This window comes from Eumetopias jubatus, unplaced genomic scaffold (genome assembly GCF_037043125.1).
Source record: "Eumetopias jubatus isolate StellerSeaLion01/CBP00866 unplaced genomic scaffold, mEumJub1_p1.0 scaffold_4, whole genome shotgun sequence".
In the NCBI taxonomy this organism is placed as follows: Eukaryota; Metazoa; Chordata; class Mammalia; order Carnivora; family Otariidae; genus Eumetopias; species Eumetopias jubatus.
In genome coordinates, this window is record NW_028274810.1 from 49,460,013 (window position 1) to 49,485,558 (window position 25,546).

General features: G+C 33.7%; 1 protein-coding gene across 1 annotated transcript in view; it reads left to right on the forward strand.

The window, feature by feature from the left end:
• ANKRD13C (ankyrin repeat domain 13C) overlaps positions 1 to 25,235 on the forward strand; it is an 88,776-nt gene extending 63,541 nt beyond the window's left edge. The window contains exons 10-13 of the mRNA XM_028102572.2: positions 11,112 to 11,191; positions 12,626 to 12,724; positions 15,651 to 15,751; positions 22,995 to 25,235. Of these exons, the coding sequence (XP_027958373.1) occupies positions 11,112 to 11,191; positions 12,626 to 12,724; positions 15,651 to 15,751; positions 22,995 to 23,125 (411 nt within the window). The 3' untranslated portion in view covers positions 23,126 to 25,235. The remainder of the gene's footprint in view (positions 1 to 11,111; positions 11,192 to 12,625; positions 12,725 to 15,650; positions 15,752 to 22,994) is intronic.
• The last annotated feature ends 311 nt before the right edge of the window (positions 25,236 to 25,546 follow it).

A 25,546-nucleotide genomic window follows, 5' to 3' on the forward strand; every position in this document is an offset into this window, starting at 1 on the left:
TACTACTGGGTTTATGTAAGGAAAATGTGGGACAAAGGTACATGGGTATGTGCTGCTGGACAGTAAAAGTCAGGTTGATCATTGCCTTTGGGTCAGTCATGCAGGGTCTTGCTGGTGTCAGGGCAGTTCTTACTGCTTGAAGGAGTAGTTTAGGTTTCTATCAAGGGATCCTTTGCCTGTAGGGTTTTTTTGCCTGAGTTAAAAGATAACTGGAAAGAGCAACTCAATTAGAAAGTACAGACTGAGGTCAAATGGAGGTAGTTGAAGTCCTTTTTCAACACTCATCTATAGAATGCCCAGATCCTGTCTTTGCTCTGTTCATTCAGAACTCCCTCCACAGTGAAGAGTTCACATCCCTCCCTTCTGGAAAAAAAAAAAAAAAAAAAAAAAAATTCTGTACTCAGGTCCAAGTGCAATCAAGAGTACAGTTGCTGTGTTGTATGGTAGTTAAATGTTCAGTTTTGTGAGAAACTTCCAAGATGTTTTCCATTTTCCATTCTTGTAAGCAGCTATGAATGTTTCTTTGCAGCCTTTCCGGCATTTGATATTGTCACAATTTTTATTTTACCCATTCTTTTTTTGTTCTTTTTTTATTTTATTATTATTTTTTATTATTTATTTTGCCCATTCTGCTAGTGTCTTCCTTAGCTCATGATGCATAACAAAATACCATAGACTGGATGGCTTAAACCATAAGAATTTATTTTTCACAGTTCTGGAGGCTGGGAAGACCAAAATCATGGTGCTGGCCTATTTGCTTCTCAGATAAGGGTTTTCTTACTGACTTACAGATGGCTGACTTCTTGCTGTGTTTTTAGGTGGGGGAGAGCACTCTGGTCCCTCCTTATCTTACAAGAATAGTAATCCCATCATGTGGGTCGCACTGTTATGACCTCATCTAAATCAATTTCTTCCCATAAAAATAGACTCAAAATGGATGAAAGACCTAAATGTGAGACAGGAATCCATCAAAACCCTAGGGGAGAATACAGCAACCTCTGTGATGTCGGCTGCACAACTTCTTGCTAGACACGTCTCCAAAGGCAAGGGAAGCAAGGGCAAAAATGAACTATCAGGACTTCATAAAGATAAAAAGCTTCTGCACAGCAAAGGAAACAGTTGACAAAACCAAAAGATAACTGACAGAATGGGAGAAGCTATTTGCAAATGACATATCAGATAAAGGCCTAGTATCCAAAACCTATAAAGAACTTACCAAACTCAACACCTAAAAAACAAAGAATCCAGTCAAGAAATAGGCAGAAGACATGAACAGAAATTTCTCCAAAGACATCCAAAAATGGCCAACAGACACATGAAAAAATGCTCCACGTCACTTGGCATCAGGGAAATACAAATCAAAACCAGAGTGAGATACCACTTCATACCAGTCAGAATGGCTAAAATTAACAAGTCATGAAATGACAGACATTGGTGAGGATGTGGAGACAGAGGAACCCTCTTAACACTGTTGGTGGAAATGCAAGCTGGTGCAGCCATTCTGGAAAACAGTATGGAGGATCCTCAAAAAGTTGAAAATAGAGCTACCTTGCGACCTAGCAATTGCACTACTAGGGATTTACCCCAAAGATACAAATGTAGTGATCCGAAGGGGTACCTGCACCCCAATGTTCATAGCAGCAATGTCCACAATAGCCAAACTATGGAAAGAGCCCAGATGTCCATCAAGAGATGAATCGATAAAGAAGATGTGGTGTGTGTGTGTGTGTGTGTGTGTGTAAATATATAATAGAATACTACTCAGTCATCAAAAAGATGAAATCTTGCCATTTGCAGCGACGTGGATGGCACTAGAGGGTATTATGTTAAGTGAAATCAATCAGAGAAAGACATGTATCATTTGATCTCACTGATATGTGGAATTTAAGAAAGAAAACAGGATCATAGGGGAAGGGAGGGAAAAATAAGACGATGAAATTAGAGAGGGAGATAAACCATAAGAGACTTTTAATCATAGGAATCAAACAGAGTTGCTGGAGGGGTGGAGGGTGGGAGTAACTGGGTGATGGACATGAAGGAGGATTTGTGATATAATGAGCAATGGGTATTATATAAGACTGATAAATCACTGAACTCTACCTCTGAAACTAATAATACATTATATGTTAATTAATTGAATTTAAATTTAAAAAAAGTTTGCTGGAAGAGTAGTTGGGAAGTCCTGCAGTGAGAATGTTGAGGATAGCCCTTGGCACCTTGTAGGAGCTGCTTTTGCTGCTCATCTGTGTTGGTCAGCTCTCTTGAATTCCTTAGGACCAACAAGATTTTGCTTGGTTTGTTTTGTTTCCTTTTGCTTTGTTTTACTTTGAAGCCCTGTGCAGGGTAGGTGTTGTGATCTTGGAGAAATGTGGCTTAGGAAATTGGATGATACTAGTCCACAAGCATACACTTGGCAGAGGAGGTGGCAGAATAGCTCAGTGGCCCAGAGGAGGCCCCTCTGCAGAGCATTTTATTCTTTTTACTACCTTAGAGGCTGATAGCCAAAGGAGGGCCTTGGTGCTTGTTTATAATTTATGCCTATCTAATTTCTGTGAGGTGAGGAGACCTATAATGAAGATCACATTTAGAGAGATATTTGAAAAATAAAAAAGGAAAACTAGAAGCAGTGCTGAGGAATAAGCAGAAAGTGCAGGGGCTGTGACACAAGGTGATTGTCACAACTGAGCATTACATTTAGTTCTAAATTTCCTCCTAGCTAATGAAAAACTGGAAATACAGAGAATAATATAGTGTGCATTGCATGAATGGAAGAAATACAACTGTCCTTCAGAGATACATAGTTTCTGTGACTGGATGGAGGTGTTAGCTAATGCTGTGGTGGCAATCATTTTGCAGTATATAAATGTATCAAATCAGCATGCTGTACACCATAAACTCAATGTTATATGTCAATTATATCTCAATAAAACTGAAGTAAAATATAAAAATATATATATATAATTACCTCCCTAAGCCCCCACCTCAAATACCATCACATTAGTGGTTAAAGTTTTAACACATGAATTTTGGAGGGATATAAATATTCAGTGCATATTAGATAGTGAATAGTGCTGTCTCATTGTGGTTTTATTGCATTTCCCTAATGGCTAATGATATTTCAGTGTTCACCTTTTCATGTGCTCATTTGCCATAAAATATACAGATTTATATCCTCTCTGATAAAATGTCTCTTCATGTCTTTTGCCCATTGTCTAATTGGATTGTTTCTTTACTGTTGAGTTTTTAAAGTTCTTTATATATTCTAGATACTAGTTTATTGTTAGATGTATGTGCAGATATTTTTTTCCCTACTCTGTAGCTTAGTTTTTTCATCCTATTAAACAGGTCTTTTGAAGAGGGAAAGTCTTTCATTTTGATGAGGTCCAGTTTATCAATTTTTGTTTTATGACTTCCACCAAGTCTAAAAACTCTATGCTTAGCTCCAAGTCCCTTAGATTTTCTCCTATATGTTTTTGCTCAAAGTCTTATTATATTTCTACATTTTACATTTAAGTCCATGAATTAATTTTGTATAAGGTGTGATATACAGTCAAGGTTTATTTTTTTTGCTTTGGATGTCTATTTGATTTAGCACCATTAAAAAAAAAAAGAAAAAAGGCCTATCCTTCCTCCATTCAATAACCTGGAATTTTTATTGGAGTAGTGTTGAATTTGTAAACTAAAGTGAGGGGACTTGATACCTTAAAAATACTGAATCTTCTGTTTCATGAACATGGTATATCTCTCCATTTATTTAGATCATCTATAGTTTATCTCAGAAGTGTTTTGTAGTTTTTAGTATACAAGTCTTACACATATTTTACTGTATTTATTTCTCAAGCATTTAGTATTTTTTAGTGCTTCCATAAATGGTAATGTTTTTAGATTTCATTTTCCAGTCATTCCGTGATAGTAGATTGAAATACATATGATTTGTCTGTATTGCTAAATTAATAGATTAGGTATATAGTTTTTGTAGATTCCTTAGGATTTTCTACAGATATTCATGTCAGGTAATAAAGGTCTACTTTTTCCTTGCCAGTCTTTTAGCCTTTCATTGTTTTTCTTACCTTATTGTACTGGGAAGTAACACCGAATAATGTTGAATGAAAGTATTGAGAGCAGGTGACATGCCTTTTTCCTGACCTTAGAAGGAATTTTTTTTATATGTGTGAATCTTAAAAAATCATTATACTAATTTTCAATCTGGCATAAATAATTTCTTAAGGATTACTAAAAGCCATGGCTATATTTTTATTTGTTAACTCTATAATCCTTGTAAGATTACATTTTTGTTGTTTTAGAATAAAGAAAATATGTATCTCATTATATATTGTTTGGACTTTTGATAGGGAAGAACTGAAGAATTACATTTGAGAATCTTTTTGGAGTTCAATTATAAATATTTAGAAGAAATTTAAAGAAAATAGTAATTCTGTCAGATACTCATCTATACGTATAATTTGATTTGGTTGAATCAGGTAAGGTGCAGGATGAAAGAACATCAAAATAGAATTGATAAATGTAATTATAAAAAAGATACAAATAAGCTGTGTGGTATTTTTGTGTGTGTGTGTTTTGTTTTCTTTTTTCCCCTGGACACAATTTGATAACACATGGAAAGCAAAATGAAACTGATAGCAGTTTAATTATATTCAATAATGGGCATTAAAGGAGAAGAAAAATATTTGAATGCATTTTGTAGATAATTTTAGGAATGTAGTTCTTTTAAACCTACATAAGCTTTTTAGGAAAGGTATATATAAATTAACATGCAAAGTTTAAAAATTGGTGTCAAAAAGAGCAAAGGGAGGGATCTTTTGAATTCAAGAAACATTTAATGATGAACTATGTTTAAAATTTTAACAGAGTTTAAAAAAAAATACCAGTATTGAAATTAGTGGCTGCTAAGTCATATTTGGTAATACAAAAACAAATCAATATATGCTTTATTAACTTTAAAGTCAGGGTGAAATATAGATTAGTTATTCAAATGTATGTCTTTTAATTAGTGACCATTATATACAAAGTGTTACGTTATATTGGAGAATAACAAAGGAACAAAGGATTCTACAGTGGCCTAATTTGAATGGAGTACTATAAACCTAAATTCAGTTTCTACAGTAAAAAACTGAATCCATAGTCACCTCAACAGGTTTTTCTTTCTTATTTGTGTTGGCTTAAAACATTGGAGTTGTTTTTAGCATGGGCATTATATTATTTCATATATCATTTCATTTATTATAATGGCCTAATGAGACAAGTATCATTGCCCCATTTTATAGAAAGGAAATTGAGGTTTAAAGAAATTAATCTATATGGAGTCGTAAAACTAGAAGTTTGTTAGGTTTTGATTTTAGGACCCTTACCCCAAGCTGTTTTTGCTCTAAGTATATTCCTTTCCAGCCTGCCTTTGTTATAATTGCTTCTTCCTGTATATTCACATGTTTAACCTGTCTTAGTAATTCTTTCAAAATATGGGGAAGTTGAAGTTGGAAAAGGAGTGGGGGAGCCTTAAGATATAATTCTGGGAAAGATGCTATCAGTAAATGTAGTAAAAAATCAGTATTGTGATGTTTTTAAAATTATGTGCATAGAACATATATTACTGAAGAAAATATTTTTGGCTTTGGAGCATTATTGAAAATTTCAAGAACCTAGAAAATACATATTTGAAGCCACATTTTAATAGAATTTCAGTTCTTAAAAATGTCTAATTCTTTTCAGAATGAATTTATATTCTTTATTGTAAATGAATAGCTTTGAGTGTCTTTTTTTTTTTTAGGCAAATATTTGTTCTAATTTCCATAAGAAATAGCTTATAGATAGTATTTAGGAGGAATTATTTGCCATTTAACTAGTTTTGCCATGCCTCCTCTTCCTCTGCCTCCTTTCCAGACATGTTTTTAATATTTACTACATATTTTTGACAATATTTTTTATAATAAAATTTAAGTGCTCAGAAATTCTTAAGTCACTGATACTTGCTCTTAAATTTTTGGTGTTCTTTTTCCTCTTTGTTCTAACCAATTATTGTTAGAGCAGGAACCAGTGCCCCATTTATACCTTAGACATAGAGTCATTGATAAAAGCATTTATTGTGTGCCAACTATATATATAGAATACTGAGTTAAGGTCTATTAATGCTTATGTATTTTTTTAAATATATAAAATCTAAGTAGGAATACATATATACAAAATACATGAATGTCTTAAACTTCCAGAAACTTTTGCCATATAATAGAATAGGAGCAAACCTAACAATACATTAAAATATGTATATGTTTTATATACTTCAAGAAAAACAGGCATTAGAATTTTTGCACTTAAATTTGAAGAAAGGTTTGATGACATTTCAGTTGCAGAACCTGTTGACCTGGGCAAATAACATTAGAAAGTCATCTGGTGTCCTGCAGTAGCCTTCATGTCTTCCTGTTTTATTAGACAGCTATGGTAGCAGTGTAGAAGGAACACTGATGGATTTAGCTACAAATGTCAGTACATAACAAAGGGTCCATGAGAATAAACTAGGAAAGACTTTATTAAAATATAGTAATTGATACCATGATAAGTACTCAATAAAAGAAATTATAAATTAGATTCATTATAGTCTTTTTATAAGATGGGTAATGTATAATGTACAGTTTAGAAAGAATTCTACTAGAAACAGAACTGCTTAGAGAAGTTTATTACCTGAAAAAATAAACTTAAGTGACATACCACATCATGCCTGGCAAATGAGTCTTATATGTATGTATGAAATTATGCATGTATACATATATACATATGTGTATATGTACATTTATATATAATGTATAAAACCAGTTATAGCCAAATGTATGAAAATATTAACTAGACTGGAAGCAAGAATAGACAAATTTTAAGCAGTGTTCTGAAAGAGAAATTGACTGTGGCCTACTTAGAGATTTGGATGGAGGTGAGATTAGCCTTTGCTCTTGTTCTGGGTTGGAGCAGCAGTCTTAAATTTTTCCAGCCTCTTCCCTTAGAATTACAGGTTCTGTTAGCATGTATCCGTTTCCCTTTTGCAGTATCACAAGATACTGTTTTACCTAATATCTTGTTGCAATATTTATGAGGGTCACTGACTACCTTTGAAGCCTGCTTGTCATTCTACTAAGCCATTGCCACATGCCATGGTATTATGGGTAGTATCCCATTATATATATATTAAACTGATATTGATTACTTTTTTCTCATATAAAAATCTGAGTTTTTGTGGTTTCTCTGCTCTATGGGTTAATCTCAGACCTAGTCTTTTTTGTCTTACTTCTCTGTTCTTAGATGTGACTCTCATCCACATGGTATAAGATAGTTTATTACCTGTTTATAGTATTCCAGCTAGCAGGAATAGTAATTCCTAATAGTGATTTGGAAGGAGAGGGCTTGCCTGTTTTGTTTGAGAACCCACACTTCACTCTGCTCACATCCCACTAGTTAGAACTTAGTAACATGGTAACACTTAGCTAGCTTCAGGGATGGCTAAAAATAAGTCTTTAGTCTAGGAAGTCATATGTCCAGACAAAAATTTGAATGGGAGGCTTTTTTTTTTTTAACAATAAAGAATGGGAGAATAGACACTGGGTGGACAGCTAGTAGTCTCTAATGTCTCATTGATTAGATACATATCTGATGTTGTTTCTATTACCATGTAAATACTGGTAACTCTCACCCAAAAATACGTTTTCAATTGTGACTTCTCCTAATCATCAGATCTGTAGTGCTTTCATCTACTCCACTTGGATAAACATCTAAAGTTTAGTATGTTTAGGGGCTCCTGGGTGGCTCAGTTGGTTAAGCATCTGATTATTATTTTTTATTAACATATAATGTATTCTTTGTTTCAGGGTACAGGTCTGTGATTCATCAGTCTTACACAATTCACAGCCCTCACCATAGCACATACCCTCCCCAGTGTCCATCACCCAGCCACCCCATACCTCCCACCCCCCTCTACTCCAGCAACCCTCAGTTTGTTTCCTGAGATTAAGAGTCTCTTATGGTTTGTCTCCCTCTCTGGTTTCATCTTGTTTCATTTTTTCCCTCCCTTCCCCTATGATCCTCTGTCTTGTTTCTCAAATTCCTCATATCAGTGAGATCCTATGATAATCATCTTTCTCTGATTGACTTATTTCGCTTAGCATAATACCCTCTAGTTCTATCCATGTTGTTGCAAATGGCAAGATTTCATTTTTTGATGGCTGCATAATATTCCATTGTGTGTGTGTGTGTGTGTGTGTGTGTGTGTGTGTGTGCCACATCTTCTTTATCCATTCATCTGTTGATGGACATCTAGTAATTCTAGATGTCCGTCTAATTCTTTATCTCAACTCAGGTCTTGATCTCAGGCTTGGGACTTCAAGCCCCACGTTGGGCTAAATGCTAGGCATGGAGCCTACTTAAAGTAAGTAAATAAAAATAAAAATAAAATTTAGTATGTTTAAATCTGATCAATTTTATTCCTCCTTCCTATGTTCTCTGTCTTGAGTGGTGGAACCATTATCTACTACCATTATCCAAGCTAGCAACCTGAAATTTGTCCTTAGACTTCTTAGCCTTTCCTTACCCTATGTCTGGTCAGTAACAAAATCTTGAAGATTTCTTGAATCTCTTTTTCTCCTTCCATTTTGAAACAGCATGCCATTATCATTTCTCATTTGGATTACTGAGATAAGTTTGTAACTTACACACTGCTCTCAGTGATCTGCCTGAAATAGATTGAGCTGTGTAATGCCTGTGCTAAAATGTATAGAGTAATTACTACTTGTCAGGCACCATTTTAAATTAAGTACTTTATATTTAACAAATCTTTTATGTGTGTGTGTGAGAAAGAGAGAGAGAGCACAAAAGCAGGGGGAGTGGTAGGCAGAGGGAGAAGCAGGCAGAAAGGAGAAGCAGGCTCCCTGCTAAGCAAAGAGCCCGATGTGGGACTTGATCCCAGTAACAAATCATTTTTATCTTCACAAACCCTGTGAGGTTATATAGTTGACTAAACTGAGACAAAGAGGTTGAATAATTTGTCCAAAGTCAGTTAGTAATTGGTGAAGACAGGGTTCGATCAGTCTGGCTCCAAAATTTGTGTTTTAAAAAATACATTATATTGCTCAAAATATTTGTCCATTGCTTCCTGAGTAAAATACAATCTACTTGATGCACAAAACCCATCCAAACTACTTTTTCTCATTTCTGTCTTACTTACTTACCCCTGTATCTTACTACTTTCTCTTCATGTATTCTACTCATACTGAGTAGATACAGTACACTTGGAGTTTTCCAGTACACCACATGACTTTTCACACTATTGTGCTTTCCTCAGTCTCCTTCAACTGGTTATTTTGTTCTCTTTCTTTTAGACTCAGGTTCCTCTGTTCAGCAACCATGATTGCTGGCACTTATCTTTGGCTACCTCAATCTGGGTCAGAAACCCCTTCTCTGTGATTTTATGTCATCCTTTAGATCCCTTAATCATAGCCCCCATCACTCTGGATTACAACCCAATTTCTGTGTGTCTCTTTGTAAACTTTTCAAGAATGGAATTGTTTTCTTTCATACTGCCTGATGTTCAGATATTGTTAGGTCCGTTTTTTCCCCCAGATCTTTCTGATGCTATTCAAAGATCTCAATCATTTCTAACCAAGAAAATGTATGGCCCTTTTTGAGGCTTCTTTCTCTTTAAAGTCTTTGTATTGTGATATATATAACAGTCTTTTGGCTTCCATGCCAACTTGATGCTCTGGTTTTTCTTTTTTCCTTATATATTAATAACTGGCTCCTTTCTGTCCTTTTTTCTCCCCCTAATGCATGTTATTTTTAGGACTTAGTGATCAACCCTCTGATTTCTCTTTTTTTTTTTTTTTTCAATCTAGTCAGAGAATTCCCCTATCTTTAACTCTGACTTCTTCCCTTTTCTTTTTGTTAATGCCCTCTGGGAACTTCACAGTATGTAATCGTGACTGTTATTTACTGAATACTTTATTCTGTGCCAGGCATTATGCTCTTTCTATACGTTATTGCCTTGAATTCTTAACTATGAGATTAGGTGGTCATACATTTTGCAGGTGAGCTAAATTGACATAAGAAAATGTAATGCCCAAATTCCCACAACTATCAGGTAGTGGAGCTGGGACTCCAGCTCAGTTTGTTGTCTTCAAAATCCTTGATTTTTAACAGCTCTAACATCTTATAATATCCAAAACTACTATGAATGGGACCCTCTCCCAGTGTTAACTGTTTATCTTGTTATTTATGTCAGTCTTTCATTTATTGCACTTTTGTTCCATGAATTTGTCTTGGTAATTTTCCTTAGCAGTTTTTAATTTCTACTGCCACTCCTTTAGTTCCTTATTGCCAGTTCATCCTGTGGTGATACAAATTCATATTGAACAAAGACAACATGTAAGTTTTAAAATCTCACATGACCTTTATCACTATTGTTGATCTCCCTTTTGAACTTTGCTCTCCACTTCACATAAATTAGTCTACTTGTGCTTTTCACCATTAATTCTCCTTGTCTAAAATATTCTTTTTATTTTTTCATTTAAATCCGAGTCCCAATCCCTAGTCTCAATTTATTGTCCATAGAAGATTGCTTTTTTCCCTGAACTTCTGTACTACTCAGCTTTTTGTAAGCTCATTTGGCCTTTAATCATATAATACTTTATATTTCTGACTAACTGTTACATCTGTATGGTTTTTTGTTTTTTGGTTTTTTTTCTTTTTCTTCTTTCCAACTCTGAACTGTAAATTCCTTGAAGTCAGGGTTAGTTTTTATACTTCTCTTTAATTCCCATGTTGAACATCTGGCATAACACCAGGAACATCTTAGATGATTAAACCATTGAATTAATGGATTTTTTTACTTTGATACTTGTCTGATTTGAGATTTAGAAAAAAATTGATAATCTTACCGATAGAGCTTAAATCACCATGGAATTATCTCGGAAGCAATTCCTTAAAGCATTATATTGAAGAGATTTAATTTAAGTACATTAGTAATTTACATAGTTTATTGCATGCTTTTATATCTTTAAAAATATGTCATTTTCCTTTTTTTCTCCCTCTCTTTTGCTCTTTGTTTTTTTATTTTTTGGCAGCCGGTTCGAAGACAGTCCCTTACCCCTCCTCCTCAGAACACTATTACCTGGGAAGAATATATATCTGCTGAAAATGGAAAGTAAGTTTTTTTGTTTTATTTTGGAAAGTAGGGTTTTTTTGTTGCTGTTTTTTTTTTTTTTGTTCACTGGTTTTTAGAAAGAACGCTTTGTAAAAATGTGAATATTTAGGTGTAAAATTTTTTTAGAAAGAATTTTTAGTATAGTTTTGTCTGAAGTAATTCTTTTATCTTGTAATATATGGATTAAGTTTGATAGGGAGAGAAGCAACCCCAGTTACATTTGAATAAGTTGTGGAACCTTCTTTTTACATGCTTGCTGCCATTTTATACAACCCAAAAAACTTAACAGCACATTATTCTAAGAAAATACAATGTGAGGAATTTCCCACTGCAGTTGCTGGAGTTTTTCTATTATATGTGAACTTTTATATTTTGTTATTATCCTCAGTCTTTAGCATGGCGGGTAAAGCTGTTCACTATTTTTCTACTCTTTGCCTTCCTAAGCTCATCCCCTGTCACTGTCTGTTTCAGCCTGTGCCAGACCTCTTCTCATCATCCTTACATAGACCTTGCTTAATGTTATATGTATGACTGATCCTTACTAGAGTATCTATTACATTACATGGTTTGTATGTAGTAAATACTTATTGAATAAAAGGATGATGAGTGAACAAATGGTTTATTTTGAATGAATAAATAGATTTTTTTCTAGCCAGCCCTGGGTGGCTCAGTCGTTAAGCGTCTGCCTTCAGCTCAGGTCATGACCCCAGGGCCCTGGGATCGAGTCCCACATCGGGCTCCCTGCTCCGCGGGGAGCCTGCTTCTCCCTCTCCCACTCCCCCTGCTTGTGTTCCTGCTCTCGCTATCTCTCTCTCTCGGTCAAATAAATAAATAAAATCTTTAAAAAAAAAAAGGTACAGTTGTTTATAGAAATCTTTTTTCCTTTTGGTGGAGAATAAAATATTATCTACTTCCATGATTAGGAAGAAGTTGTCATGACTTTTTTTTTTTAATATTTAAGGATTATTATTACACTTTTCCAACTTCTCCCAAATATTTCCAGCTTATAATAGTCTATAGTTTATATAGAATTTTTTATTCTTTACTTCTTACTGGTCAGTGCTAAGAAATATAGACAGTAAAAGAGATTGAATTGAATAAGTGATTTTAGAGATACACAATATTTTTCAAGTTTACTTTTTCTAGAAATTTGCTTTATTCCTAAAAAGTGATTATTAAAATTATATTTAATATGAAATTTGTTGACTTTGATCATTTTTTCTGAACTTTTAGCTTATGTTATTTTCTTTTTTTGTTACCCCATCTTGTTTCTTACACGTCTTAAGTCCTTTTAGCATAATTTAAATTTATTTCTATACAGAGTAAGGAAAATTAATTTATTAATGATGTTATTAGAAGAGGACAGTTTCTTCATAGGAAGATGGTAGCATGTAGAAAAGGTTTCCTAATTTTTTGTTTTTTTCCCCATTTTAGAGCTCCTCATCTGGGAAGAGAACTGGTGTGCAAAGAGAGCAAGAAAACATTTAAAGCCACGATAGCCATGAGCCAGGAATTTCCCTTGGGAATAGAGTCGTAAGTTTGTTATTCACTATACGAGTCTATGAAAGAAACTAAGAAACCCTAAAGGCTGTAATAATATTTGCATCTGAGTGTTGCATTTGAGTCCTTTGAAATGAAAAAGCAAATAGCCATTGATTTGATAGTTCATGCACCCTTCTAGATAATTTCTATTTCACAGATTACTAGCATTTTTACTCTTTTAACCAGATAAATTTTTGAATAGTTTTTTAAAATTATAAAAGTAGTAAATAAATCCATGCTTATTATAAAAAAATCTAACAGCATGGAAGTTTATAGAATAAAAATGAGTTTACTTTTACCTCACTAATAGTTAATAGGTGAATAAGTGGGGTATTTTGGTCTAGATTTTTCTGTGTTTGCCTTTCTTTTTTTAATTAATTAAAAAAAATATTTTATTTATTTGACAGAGAGACACAGCGAGAGAGGGAACACAAGCAGGGGGAGTGGGAGAGGCAGAAGCAGGCTTCCCGCTGAGCAGGGAGCCCGTTGCGGGGCTCGATCCCAGGACCCTGGGATCATGACCTGAGCTGAAGGCAGATGCTTAACGACTGAGCCACCCAGGCGCCCCGGCTTTTTTTTTTTTTTTAATAAGATTGAGGAATAGTTTACATTTTGTTCTGTGAGTTTCATTTTTTCTTTTAAAAATGAGTGTATCTTGGAGTTCTCACAATAATTACATTCTTATCTCTTTTTCTTCTTTCCTTGGTGTTTTGTAGTATTGATGTACTGTCCTTTATTTTATCATCCCCCTACTGATAAACATTTTGATTGTAGTTTGTCACCATTGTAAACAGTACTGAACATCTTGAATATATCCTTTCAAACCTGTACTCATCAGATGTTCATTTAAAAAAGTCCAATTTGTGGGGCACCTGCATTGGCTCAGTTGGTTAAGTTGGTTAAGCATCCGCTCTTGATTTCAGCTCAGGTCATGATCTTAGGATCATGAGAATGAGCCCCTCATTGTGTCAGACTCTGCGCTGGGTGTGGAACCTGCTTAAAATTTTCTCCCTCCCTTTCTGTCTGCCTCTCCCTCTGAAAAAAAAAATCCAATTTGGAGAGATGGGTGGAATGGGAGTGGTGGGTAGGGGCAGCTGACTGACAGAACTATAACTTCAGGCTCTCTCTAAAGTAGGGGATAAATTGAAGCACCAGGCTATTTTTCCTTCTTAGTTCCTTCCCCTTCTAATCTAGCCTAGTATATTAAAAATTAATTATCATGGAAGAAAGAAGGACTCATATTTTCTACAAAAGATATACATGTCTCATACTCCTCAGTAACCAGAATTTAGAAAAATGGGTAGAATGAGCTATACATCTCTCAATCCGTAGATTAGAGAGGAAGATTGATAGTTGTAAGAAGATGTGGGAAAGGCATTTAGCCATACCTACAAATCTGCATAATTCATCCTATCTTGGATCCAACTGACTCAAGAATCACCAGTTTTATGTTCTAATAAAGAAGAAAAATGTGGCTAATTGTAAGATGCTATCAATTTTATGAGTTATCCCAATTTCACAGTTAATATGTGAAAAAAATGGGTACATTAGAGTTTATAAAATGTGGCCTTTATAACATTCCTTCTGGAAAAAAACAAGAAACATAGTGTGTAAGAGCCAGACAAAATATTCATTCTAGAATAAAATATAGGTCAAAAACAGAAGAAAATTCCTTGTAAATGCTATGGAAAAACGTAAGAAGTGTGAAATCAGTAAACTAGGTCATTCTAGATGAGATGATAAGATAATAGAATGAAATGAAAAGATTATAAAGCTAAGGAAATAAGCACTAAATAACACTGTTGCAGAACAAATAAATTAGAAACAACAATGAACACAAAAGATGTGGCTGAAAAATAAAATTTGATAGCTCATAGTGAATTTAATGAAAAAAGTTTAAAGGAATTAGAGAAGCAGTATTTATGGAGGACAAAGAGGGTTCAACATAAGGATCATTGGTGATCTACTTATATAGAAAGCCTCCAAAATGTAACCAAAATAGTATTCAAAGTAGGGTAAAAATTTCTCTGTAAGGAAAAACTGAATCTGTAGCATAACATTAGGTTCTAAGAAAAATCTTAAGAATGATTAGTAACAATAAAATTATCCTGATTAAGTTATTGGACTTTGATTGTTAATAAAGAAATCCAAAGGCATTCAGGCAAAAAAGAGGTAAAAACCTGGCTTTACATTTTTTCACATCTTTACATTTCTGAGACAAAGAAAATGTGATCAGGTAGTATATCTGGCTAAGATGTCATTTAGATATCAAGGCAATTGAAGAAAACATAGAAGCATTCAAAAATATAGCAGCCATATGGGTCCATTTTGAAAGAAAAATACTACTACTTGAAAATGAAATCCATTCAACTAAGAGATGAAAGAAGTTACAGGCTAATGTAATACTGAATTCTGGCAGACATTATGAAGTTATAATTCAGAAGGAAAGAAGCATAAACAAATTTTATGCCAGCCAAATTTCCCTTTAAATATGCAAAAAAGAAACACTCATTTATGGAATCTGTAAGAAATCAAGGAATACAAAGAATGTAAGAGCCCTTCACACATATAAAATTGACCATGAAATTCAGCCACCCAGTGAGACTAATTAAAGAAGTCAGGAGTGTGTAGACTTCAGGAAGAACATGGGTATAAACCTTTTCATTTAAATACAAACCTAAAATCAAACAACTGTGGAAATTATGGCTTTACAATCAAATGTAAATGTTGTAAACTTTAACACAGTAAACACAGTAATAAAACAAAAAATCAGGAGGAAGGAGGTGACATTTCCTCATCCTTAACGTCTAGAAGTCAATACTACTGGGTTTGACGCATGTAGTTATAAAACAACATAAGGATATAAAGAAATCAGTTTGAAAAATGATAACTTTTTTGTTCTCCTTCCATTTTTCAGATTATTGAATGTTTTGGAAGTAATAGCTCCCTTCAAGCACTTTAACAAGCTTAGAGAATTTGTTCAGATGAAGCTTCCTCCAGGCTTTCCTGTAAAACTAGGTAAGAGAAAATTTACATGTAATTTCAGTGTCTATTAGAAATATGGAGCTATTTACTAACAATAAGCAATGTGTTTTGAAGGAAAATGATTTTCTAGTTGCTTAGATTTTTATAAAGTTTTTCTGTGATTACATGGATCAAGATTCATGTTTTACCAAATATGTAAAGTGCCCAGTGGGAGTTCTAATTCTACTGGATTTAAGTTAAATGTAAGGGATATGCAAATATTTCATATGAGAGGATATGGATGAACTCATAATGCACTATGATAATGTTTTCTAATGTCAAATAGGGAGACTGGATTTTAGCCCAAATTTTTAGCAGATTTTTGAGTTTCTGAACAGTGGGGATGTTTCTGGGATCAGCAGTCACTATTCATAGGTAAAGTAATACTCATATATTTTATTTTTCAGTCTTAAATGTTTAAACTTAACTTCATCTTAAGCAATGATCTTTAAGAACTTACTAGTAAGCTCCCATTTTTGTGCATATTTATCTAAGTAGATCAGAAAACTGGGAACAAGAGACTATTAAAAGATTCTTTAGGAGTTTAGGCTTAGATTTAGCATTAAGCTTGAGGAGAGCCTTTACTACCACCCATACTCTATTTGGATGGTATTAAATATGTCACCAAATATTTAATCAGTGCTTGCTGTCTGCCAGATGCTTTTCTAGCAGTGAGACAGTAAAAGTGTCTGCCCTCTTAGTGTTTACATTCCAGTGGGAGAGAAAAATAAATATATAGTAAATTTATTAACCTTTATTTAATCTCAGATGGATTTTATTTTTTAGTCAATATTACTGAAACCACATTTCAGAATAATTAGGCAGAATGCTTTTCTCACAGAAATAATGCTTTCATTGCTAAAAAGTAAACATGACCTTTTCAACTTTACAAACTTGGCAATAAGCATTTTGTGGGTTAAAGTGAATTTTAAAACATTTCAGAATGTCACTGTAGATTCCCTTTGTGATGAAAAAGTACTGGAAACCCGGTGTCTACTTGAAGAAAATCAGCATGGATATACAATTATCTTTACAACACCAGAAATGATTTGAAAACTAAGGAATCAAGAGATGTGTGTTTGAGTTATGGGTCGGGATCATTATGTTATCATTTCTGCAGAAGCTAAAATCCCAGTGTAATTTTCTATAACCAGAAAATAGTTGAAGCATTGGACTCTCTTCTAGGTACTGTATTTAAAGTGCCAAACTAAAATAGTGGGCAGGGATTGAATATATGAGAGTTTCAAACTATCCCAGCATTCATATCTGTTTAAGTCCCAAAATATCTATTTAAGTCCTAAACCCCAGTCAAACCCCACAATACAATATAGATTTGTATGCAAAAGAAATATTTTGATTATGTGAAAAGGAAAGAGAAAGTCTACAATACTTCTTTGCAGGCATTTCTCTAATGTAGAACCACATTCTTAACAAGGGATTGATAATCTTTTGCTTGCATACTAAAGTTATTGGGAATTTATCTTTCTTTTGTCTTTTTGTCCTTCTTTTGAATTAACCCTGTAAAACTCTAGCCCTGGGTCTGTTTAATCATCCACCATTTCTGTTTCTGTGTTTAGGCTTAAAAATACAATTGAAGGGAAAATTATAAAAATTTAGAAACTGTTGTTAAGATAATTATGTTTTCATAATCAGCCAGAGCTTTAAATGCTAATTATGAATAATCTTTTCTCTTTTTGCTTCTCCTTCCATTCTACTCAAAGGCTAAATTTGAACCTCTTTTACCAGTCCCCAGCTTCTCCCACTACTTCCTTCCACAGTCTAAGCAGATGATTTTTGCTTCCTTAGTTACAAAAAAAGACAATCAGAAATGAGACCTCCCTATTACTCCCAAGCCCCCACAGAGACTTTTTTGTCCCAAGTCCCATCTTTTCCTTTATCTTTCCTATCTCAGTGGAAGTGGTACCCCTCTTCTTAGCTTGAATAATCTCTTCATTTGTACTATGGATCTGTTCTTGTATCTCTTTTAAGAACCTTGCTCTTTAAGTCTCCCCATATTTTTCTTTTATCTTCAAACTCCCTTCTCTACTGCTTTTTCTCTCTTAGCTATTGGGCTTTGTTCAGGTCTTTCTCCTTTTGAAATTCAACCAACTAAATAAAATAACCCTTTTAACTCTTCCCTACCCAGCACTTGCCTTTAATCTTTGTTTTTCATAGCTAGGCTACTTGAAAGTCTAGTTTTATATTTCCATTGTTACTTTCTGTGTGCAATTTTTTTGTAAAGGAGAGAAGATGAAGAGACATAAAGGGAGACAGAGTTTTTCTACTTCACTTGAACTTCTAAAATGACACTAGAAGACTATGATAAATTTTTTATGTGCGCGTGCGCACACACACACACACACACACACACACACACATATATATAATATATAGCTAAAGAAGCTATACAAAGAGGTATATTCAAAAACACTAGATAAATGAAATGAAAATGAAATTCTAAAATAGTCAAGTAACTTACAGGAAGGTAAGAAAAGAAAACAAAGAAATGAAAAACAGAGACATTTAAAAAAATAAAATGTCAGACTTAAGTCTTAATATGTAAATAATTCCATTAAATGTAAGTAGTCTAAATAGACTATTTAAAAGGTAGAAATAGGCAAAACAGATTAAAAAACATGACCGAACTATATATTCTCTCCAAGAAACTTCCTTCAAATATGATATTGAAAGCAAAAGGATGGAAAAGGATGTTTCATTTAAACATTAATCAAGGATAACAGGACTAGCTCTCTTAATGTTAGATAAAGTAGATTTCAGAGCAAAAAAATTACCAGAGACAGCTAGGGATATTATATAATGATAAAAGGATCAATTCATGAAGAATAGCAATTCTAAATGTATATGCACCAAACAAAAGAGCTACAAGACAGGTAAAACAAAAACAAAGAAATGAAAGAAAAATCTACAATTATAATTGGAGACAGTTGATATAACAACTAGACAGAAAATCAGCATGGATATACAATATCTTTACAACACCATAAACTAAAGCACCTAATTTGCATTTACCCAACATTAGCTAAATACACATTCTTTTCAAGTGCCTGTGGAAGATATACCAAGATAGGCCATATCCTGGTCCATAAAACAAACCTCAATAGTTCTAAAAGAGTAAAAAAATCAACCATAATAGAATCATACTAGACAACAGTAGGAAAAGAAGAGCAAAATAAACCTAAAACCAACAGAAAGAACAAAATAATAGAGTAGAAAGAAATCAGGGAAAGACAAAACAATTCTAGAACGTCAATGAAGCAAAGAGCTGGTTCTTTGAAAAGATTGATAAAATCAACAAATTTGCAGCAAGAGTGATAAAAAGGGAGAAAACACAAATTATTAATATAAAAAATGAAATGGGCTAGCACTACGGGCCCTGCAGAAATCAAAAGGATAATAAGTACAATAAGGAATGAAAGGGGGGAGAAAAAGGCATTCAGAGCAGAAAGAAAGAAAGCCTTTGTTTGCAAGAGACATGATTCTATAAGTAGAAATCCCAACGATTTTACCAAAAACTAGATTTAATGAGTTCTGCAAGATGGCAGGATACAAATTAAACATATAAGAATCAATAGTATATTTCTGTGTACTAGCATTGAACACATAGATACCAAAATTTAAATATTAAGTACTTTTACAATTGCTAAAAAAAAATACTTAGGCATAATTTTAACTAAACATGTACAATATTTGTATGTTGAAAATTGTATAACACTAATGAAAGAAATGAAAAGAAGATCTAAACAAATGGAGAGATATACCATGCTCATTGATTGGAAAATTCAACATAGGAAAGATGTTAATTCTCCCCAAATTACTATACAGGTTTAACACAGTTCTTGTCATAATCCCAGTAATATTTTTTTTGTAGATATAGACAAGATTATTTTAAAATTTACTTGGGAAGGCAAAGAATCTAGAATATCTGTGTTAGTTTTATGGGAATGCCATAACAGAATACCACAAACTGAGTGGCTTAAACAACAGAAATTTATTTTCTCATTAGAAATCTGAGCTCTTTCTCACAGCCTTCTGAGGCTATCCATGCCTCTCCCATAGATTCTGACGATTTTCCTTGGCTTATAGAAGAATCACCCCAGTCTTTGCCTTCATCTTCACATGATGTTCTTGCTGTGTGTCTCCAAATTCCCCCCCTTTTGTAAGGACACTGGCCATTGGATTAGGGACCACTATAATGACTTTTAACTTGATTACTTCTGCAAATTGCAGACCCTATCCGCAAAAAAGGTCACATTCTGAGGTACTAGAAGTTAGGACTAGAACATATATTTCTTGGAAGGGAAAGAATTCAACCCACAACAATAGCCAAAACAATTTTGAAAATGAAGAATAAAATGTGAGTAGTCTACTCAATTTCAATATTTATTATATAGGTATGGTAATCAGGAATGTGTGGTATAGGCTGAGGGATGAACATATAAATCAAAATAACAGAACAGAGAATCCAGAGATAGACCCTCATAAATATGCACAACTGATTTTTTATGAAGATGCAATAACTGTTCAGTGGAGGAAAGATAGCCTTTTCAACAAATGATGCTGGAGCAATTGGACATCCAAAGGCATCCAAAGGCAAAACAAGGAACCTCTACCTAAGTCCTGCAGTTTATATAGAAATTAATTGAAAATGGAACAGAGACTTGAATTTAAATGTAAAATGTAAAACTATAACATAGGAAATAAACAGAAAAAGCCTTAGGGATATGGGTTTAAGCAAAGACTTCTTAGACTTCACACCATAAGCATGATCTATAAAAAGAAAAATCAACGAATTGGACTTCATCAAAAGTGAAGACTGTTTGCTCTGTGAAAGACCAATTAAAAGAAAGAAAACATAACTTTTAAAACTCATCAATAACAGAACAAACAGGCCCATTAGAAAAGAGCAAAAGACACAGACATTTTACCAAAGAGGATATATAAATGGAAAATAAGCACATGAACAATGTTCAGTATTATTACCATTAGGGAAATGCAAATTAAAACCACAGTATCACTTTATACACCTAACAAAATGGCTAAAATAAAACTTGTGACAATACCAAATGTTTGTGCAGATGTGGGAAAACTGGATCACTCATTATGGGTCAAATTGATTTGTAATAGCCCCAAACTAGAAACAACCCAGCTGCTCATTGCACATTCTCTTTATCGCTTCCACTCTTACTATGTTTATTATTGGTATTCATATTGTTAAATCTACTGGATACTTTTCTGTTACCAAGATTTGACTCTGTTTTTGTAGAGTCCTTGTCCCAGCGAATGATAGTTTTTCTTCAGATTTCCTCTGACTTCTTTGATAAGAGTTCTCTCTTGATTTTTTCCTGCCGGTCTTGCTGCTCCTTCTGGAGCACATCTGTTTTAACTCTTGTCAGCCCACATTGTACTCTCATTACATCGGCTAAAACTTAAGCCAAAGCATGTTACTACTCTGCTCACAGCCTTCCATTGGTTTTCCATTTCATCCAGAGAAATAAATAGCCAAAGACGTTTTGATCTAAACCCCACGTGATCTGAGGGTCTCTCTCTCCCCTGACCCCTTCTCCTGTTCATCTTCCCTTCACTTGGCTGTTAGCCACACTGGTCTCTTAACTGTTCCCAGTATACACCAGACACTTTCTTTTTTAGGGCATTTGTACTTGTTCCCTCTACTTGGGATTTTTTTGCTCTAGACAGCTGTATGGTGCATACCTCCTGTCTTTGCTGAAAGGTCACTTTATTGAGGTTTTCTTAACGACCACCCAGTTAAGAGCTCTTACCCCAACACTGACAACTCCTTTCACTCTACCATGCTTTACTTCTGTCTGTATACTTAGTCACATATACTTTTTACTTCTTTACTAGGTCTCCCAACCAGAATATAATCTCCATAAATGCATGATTTTTTTCCTCTTGTTCACTTGTTTTGTTCCCTTGTTTCCAATGCCTAAAATGGGTCATTAACTTTCTGAAGGATAGTAAATATTTTAGGCTTTGCGGGCCATATGGTTTCTGTCACAACTACTTAATTCTTGTTGGAAAACTAAAGCAGCCATAGACAATAAGTAAATGAATAGCATCCTGTGTTCGAATAAACTTTACTTAGGGACACTGGAGTTTGAACTTCATGTAATTTTAGCCACATGAAATACTATTTTGTGTGTGTGTTTTTTTAGCCATTAAAAAATGTTAAGATCTTTTGTTAGCTCATAGACCTTACAAAAACAGGCCAGGCAATGGGCCTTACTTTCCTGACCCCTGAATTAGAACAGCATTTGTTACTAATATGCACAAATGGATGATTCCCGCCCCCCTCCGAAATAACTGGGAACTCTGTAATCTTTATGTAGATTTTGTGTGTGTGTGTGTGTGTGTTTTCAGAAGAATATTACTTTCTGCAGTAAAATACTAGCCGTGTAAAAATTAATTTACTCTTTACTGCTATTCTAGACACTCACCTTAGCTTCCATAGAATCATTTCAGGGTTTTAAAGGAAGCTTTACAGTTGTTTATTTTGTAGGTGAAATCCCTGAGAACCATGAATTAAATGATTTATAGGAATCAGAATCCAAGTTTTCTGATTTGTGCTCTTTCTAAAAACTCATATTAGGGATAAAACTAAGGAGTGATTAAAGTGGCCATTTTTAATGTCAGATTTCACTATAATTTCAGTAAGAAATGTATTTTATGTAAAAAAAATGTTAGGCTGTGTTGGCATGATATTACTCCAATTCTGATGAGACTTTTTATCGCATATATTTAAGTGATGGATTGTATTTAGTATTATAAAACAAAAGGGATTGATGTATTTCTCTTGCTTTAGAATGAAAATAAATCAGCTCAGAGTCAGAATAGTATATATGCTATAATATGAATAGAAACGATGTCAGAATGCAAAAAGTACAAATGTATGTGTCTCTTTGGCCCAAGAAAAACAAAAAAGACTGGTGGAATCTGGCATTATAATTTTAAGATTGGGAAGCAATGGGAACTTGTTTTTTTGATGTGATTCTTGATGTCTTGGTGTCTTTCTCTCTTCACCAATAAAAAACCCTTCTCCAAAATAGACACACTCACTATTGGACATATATTAGGATTTGTCAGGTCCTTGAATAATGCTTTTTTACACTTTAAGGAATATGGATATCTCTAATAGTATTTATGGTCTGTAAATAGATAAGCATTTTGTTTTACAATGTTATCATTGATTGTTCTCTAGATATTCCTGTGTTTCCTACGATCACAGCCACTGTGACTTTTCAGGAGTTTCGATATGATGAATTTGATGGCTCCATCTTTACTATACCTGATGACTATAAGGAAGACCCGAGCCGTTTTCCTGATCTTTAACTGACATGGAAAATGATCTCATCTAACCAAGGAAAGCAAGAGAATACAGAGACCCCAGTTGTAAATCCAAATAGAAGGGACAAATGTTCTGAGAAGAAAAGGGAATTACATTGAATCGACACATCAGTAATATGATATAATGAAATGGGCCTTTAAAAAGAACTTCAGCAAGTTTCCTGATGTGCCATTTTCAGTCTTTTTAAAAATATACATATTATAAGTGTAATAGTTTGACACCTTAATGCCCTGAGTACTTCTTATGTAAAACAGCTGTAAGTGCTGTGATTTGTTTTTAAAAATTTTTACACTTCTTGTTGAAATATATATGCATATAAATATATCTATATCTATAACACTCCTGGACCATTAACATAAATTAAATGTCTTAAGAGATATGAAGCCCTTTTAAACTTGTCATCTTATATTCAAGGTGACATTTATAAATATTCCTTCAAGCTTTGTTTTCATAAAATGTAAACTATGTAACATTATGTATAGTTCAGTAATTTGAATGTTTGTTCAATATAATGAACTAGAAGGAATGCAGTTTTCTGTAGATGAATGAACCAAATGGTAACCATTAAACAATTGCATTTATATGTTGCAATACATTTCAGAGGGAGCGTTCACTCTGCAGGGAATAAGGTACCTCCTTTAGCACCTTAGTGCAATTCATTGTGGTGCTATTTGTTTTTACCTGAATTCTTTCTTCAATGGAAAATGTTTGTTACTAATCTTCCTTTCATAGAACCTCTATTTTTTTTTTCTAAACTTAAGTTCAAAAGTCCTTTTTGTGTTCATGATAAGGTATGGTTAGCATGCTTAAAGATATTCCTCTTCCAAATCTCAGCACTTTAAAAAACTCCAAATTTTTAAACTTGCTTCCTAGTAAGTGCACATCATTCTGATTATTTTGTTTGTTTTTAATGGAATATGGATGCATTCATGTCAGTTTTAAAAAAGCAACCCACATATTTTGGACATCCCTACATATTTAATGCTTTCAAAGTAAGGTAAAAACATTTTATATGCTAACAGAATATATTTGTTACAAGCTAAATTCCAGAAATGTACACAGGATTGACAGTTCCTACTGTTTATTTTTTTAAGTCACAAAAAAATATTTATTGATTTTAATCTCCAAAGTGAAATCATGCATTACTCATTTTTGCATTTAAAATCTTTCATATTTATTCCAAGATGGTTTGAAGGTCCAAGACTGAAAATAGGGAGAATAATGTATAACAGTCACAAAATGTTATGTTGTATTAAAGAGCTTAGCTAAAGAACTGTTTTTTTTAAATGTATCCTGATAAATGTGTCAAAATGCATCTGTCAAATTTTGTAGAATGACCAATAGTTTAAACTTTTTCCAGAATTTTAAATAATTTGAATTTAGAGACTTTTATTGAAGAGATGATTTATTTAAAAATCCAAAGCATCAACCATAAGAAAATTTTATAATAAACATCTTTAAAGCTGCATCTTCCATGCTGAAACATACTACATTGCATATGTTGGCATTTTATTAAATACATTTTATAATGAAGTAATCATAGTTAAAAATTCAAAGACCAATTACTACCGTATGTGGGTCTGTTGAATTTTGTGGAAGAGTTGGTAAACCCAGATTAGGTTTATTGAATAGAAGTTGATCCCTATTATTTTGGGAATGCTTGTTGATCATGTGACTTGGAGATTGAATTATCCTGTCGCTGATTATTTGAGGTGTGAGACGCTGAACGGCGGTGATCACTGTTGCTCGTAGGCTCCCTTACTTTATGGGAATATGGTATACTTCCCAGGAATACACTGCAGATTTTTTTCACACGTACAGACAACTTAGTGGAGAAAACATGGTAAATTGCAGCTTGGGATTTGTCAGTTTCCTTAAAGCTGTGACTATTTTGCTGGGGTACACTGGAGGTAGGAAGACTACTGAAAACTTTTGCACTTGGGATTGTTTTTAACTCTTATCTTTTTCTTTCGTAAAGAATAGATTATCCATTCCAAAATGTCTTTTATCTGATCAAAAAGGACAAGCAAATGTATCTCTTATGATGGTGAAAACAAGGAGTTAATTAATGCAAATAAACTTTTCACAGTATTAGACTTTTCAAAATGTGCCTTTTAATCCAACCGATGAATGAAGCTCTGTGTATGCTGTGTTTCACATAAGGAGATCAAAACACCACATATCTTGATAATCTCATGAGAACTTAGATTTTGCCTAAGTCCATAAATTTTATATACTTTCCATTTGTGATTGAAGAAACTGTTCAGACTTGGGAGACTGTACAATGGTCACCTTCAGTGGCCCTTCAGAAGTGCTCAATATTCCTGCCACTAGTACCGTATCAGTAGAAGATAAGATTCTTATCTTCAAGAAAATTCTTCCCTGCAGACAATTTGCCTCTGTCT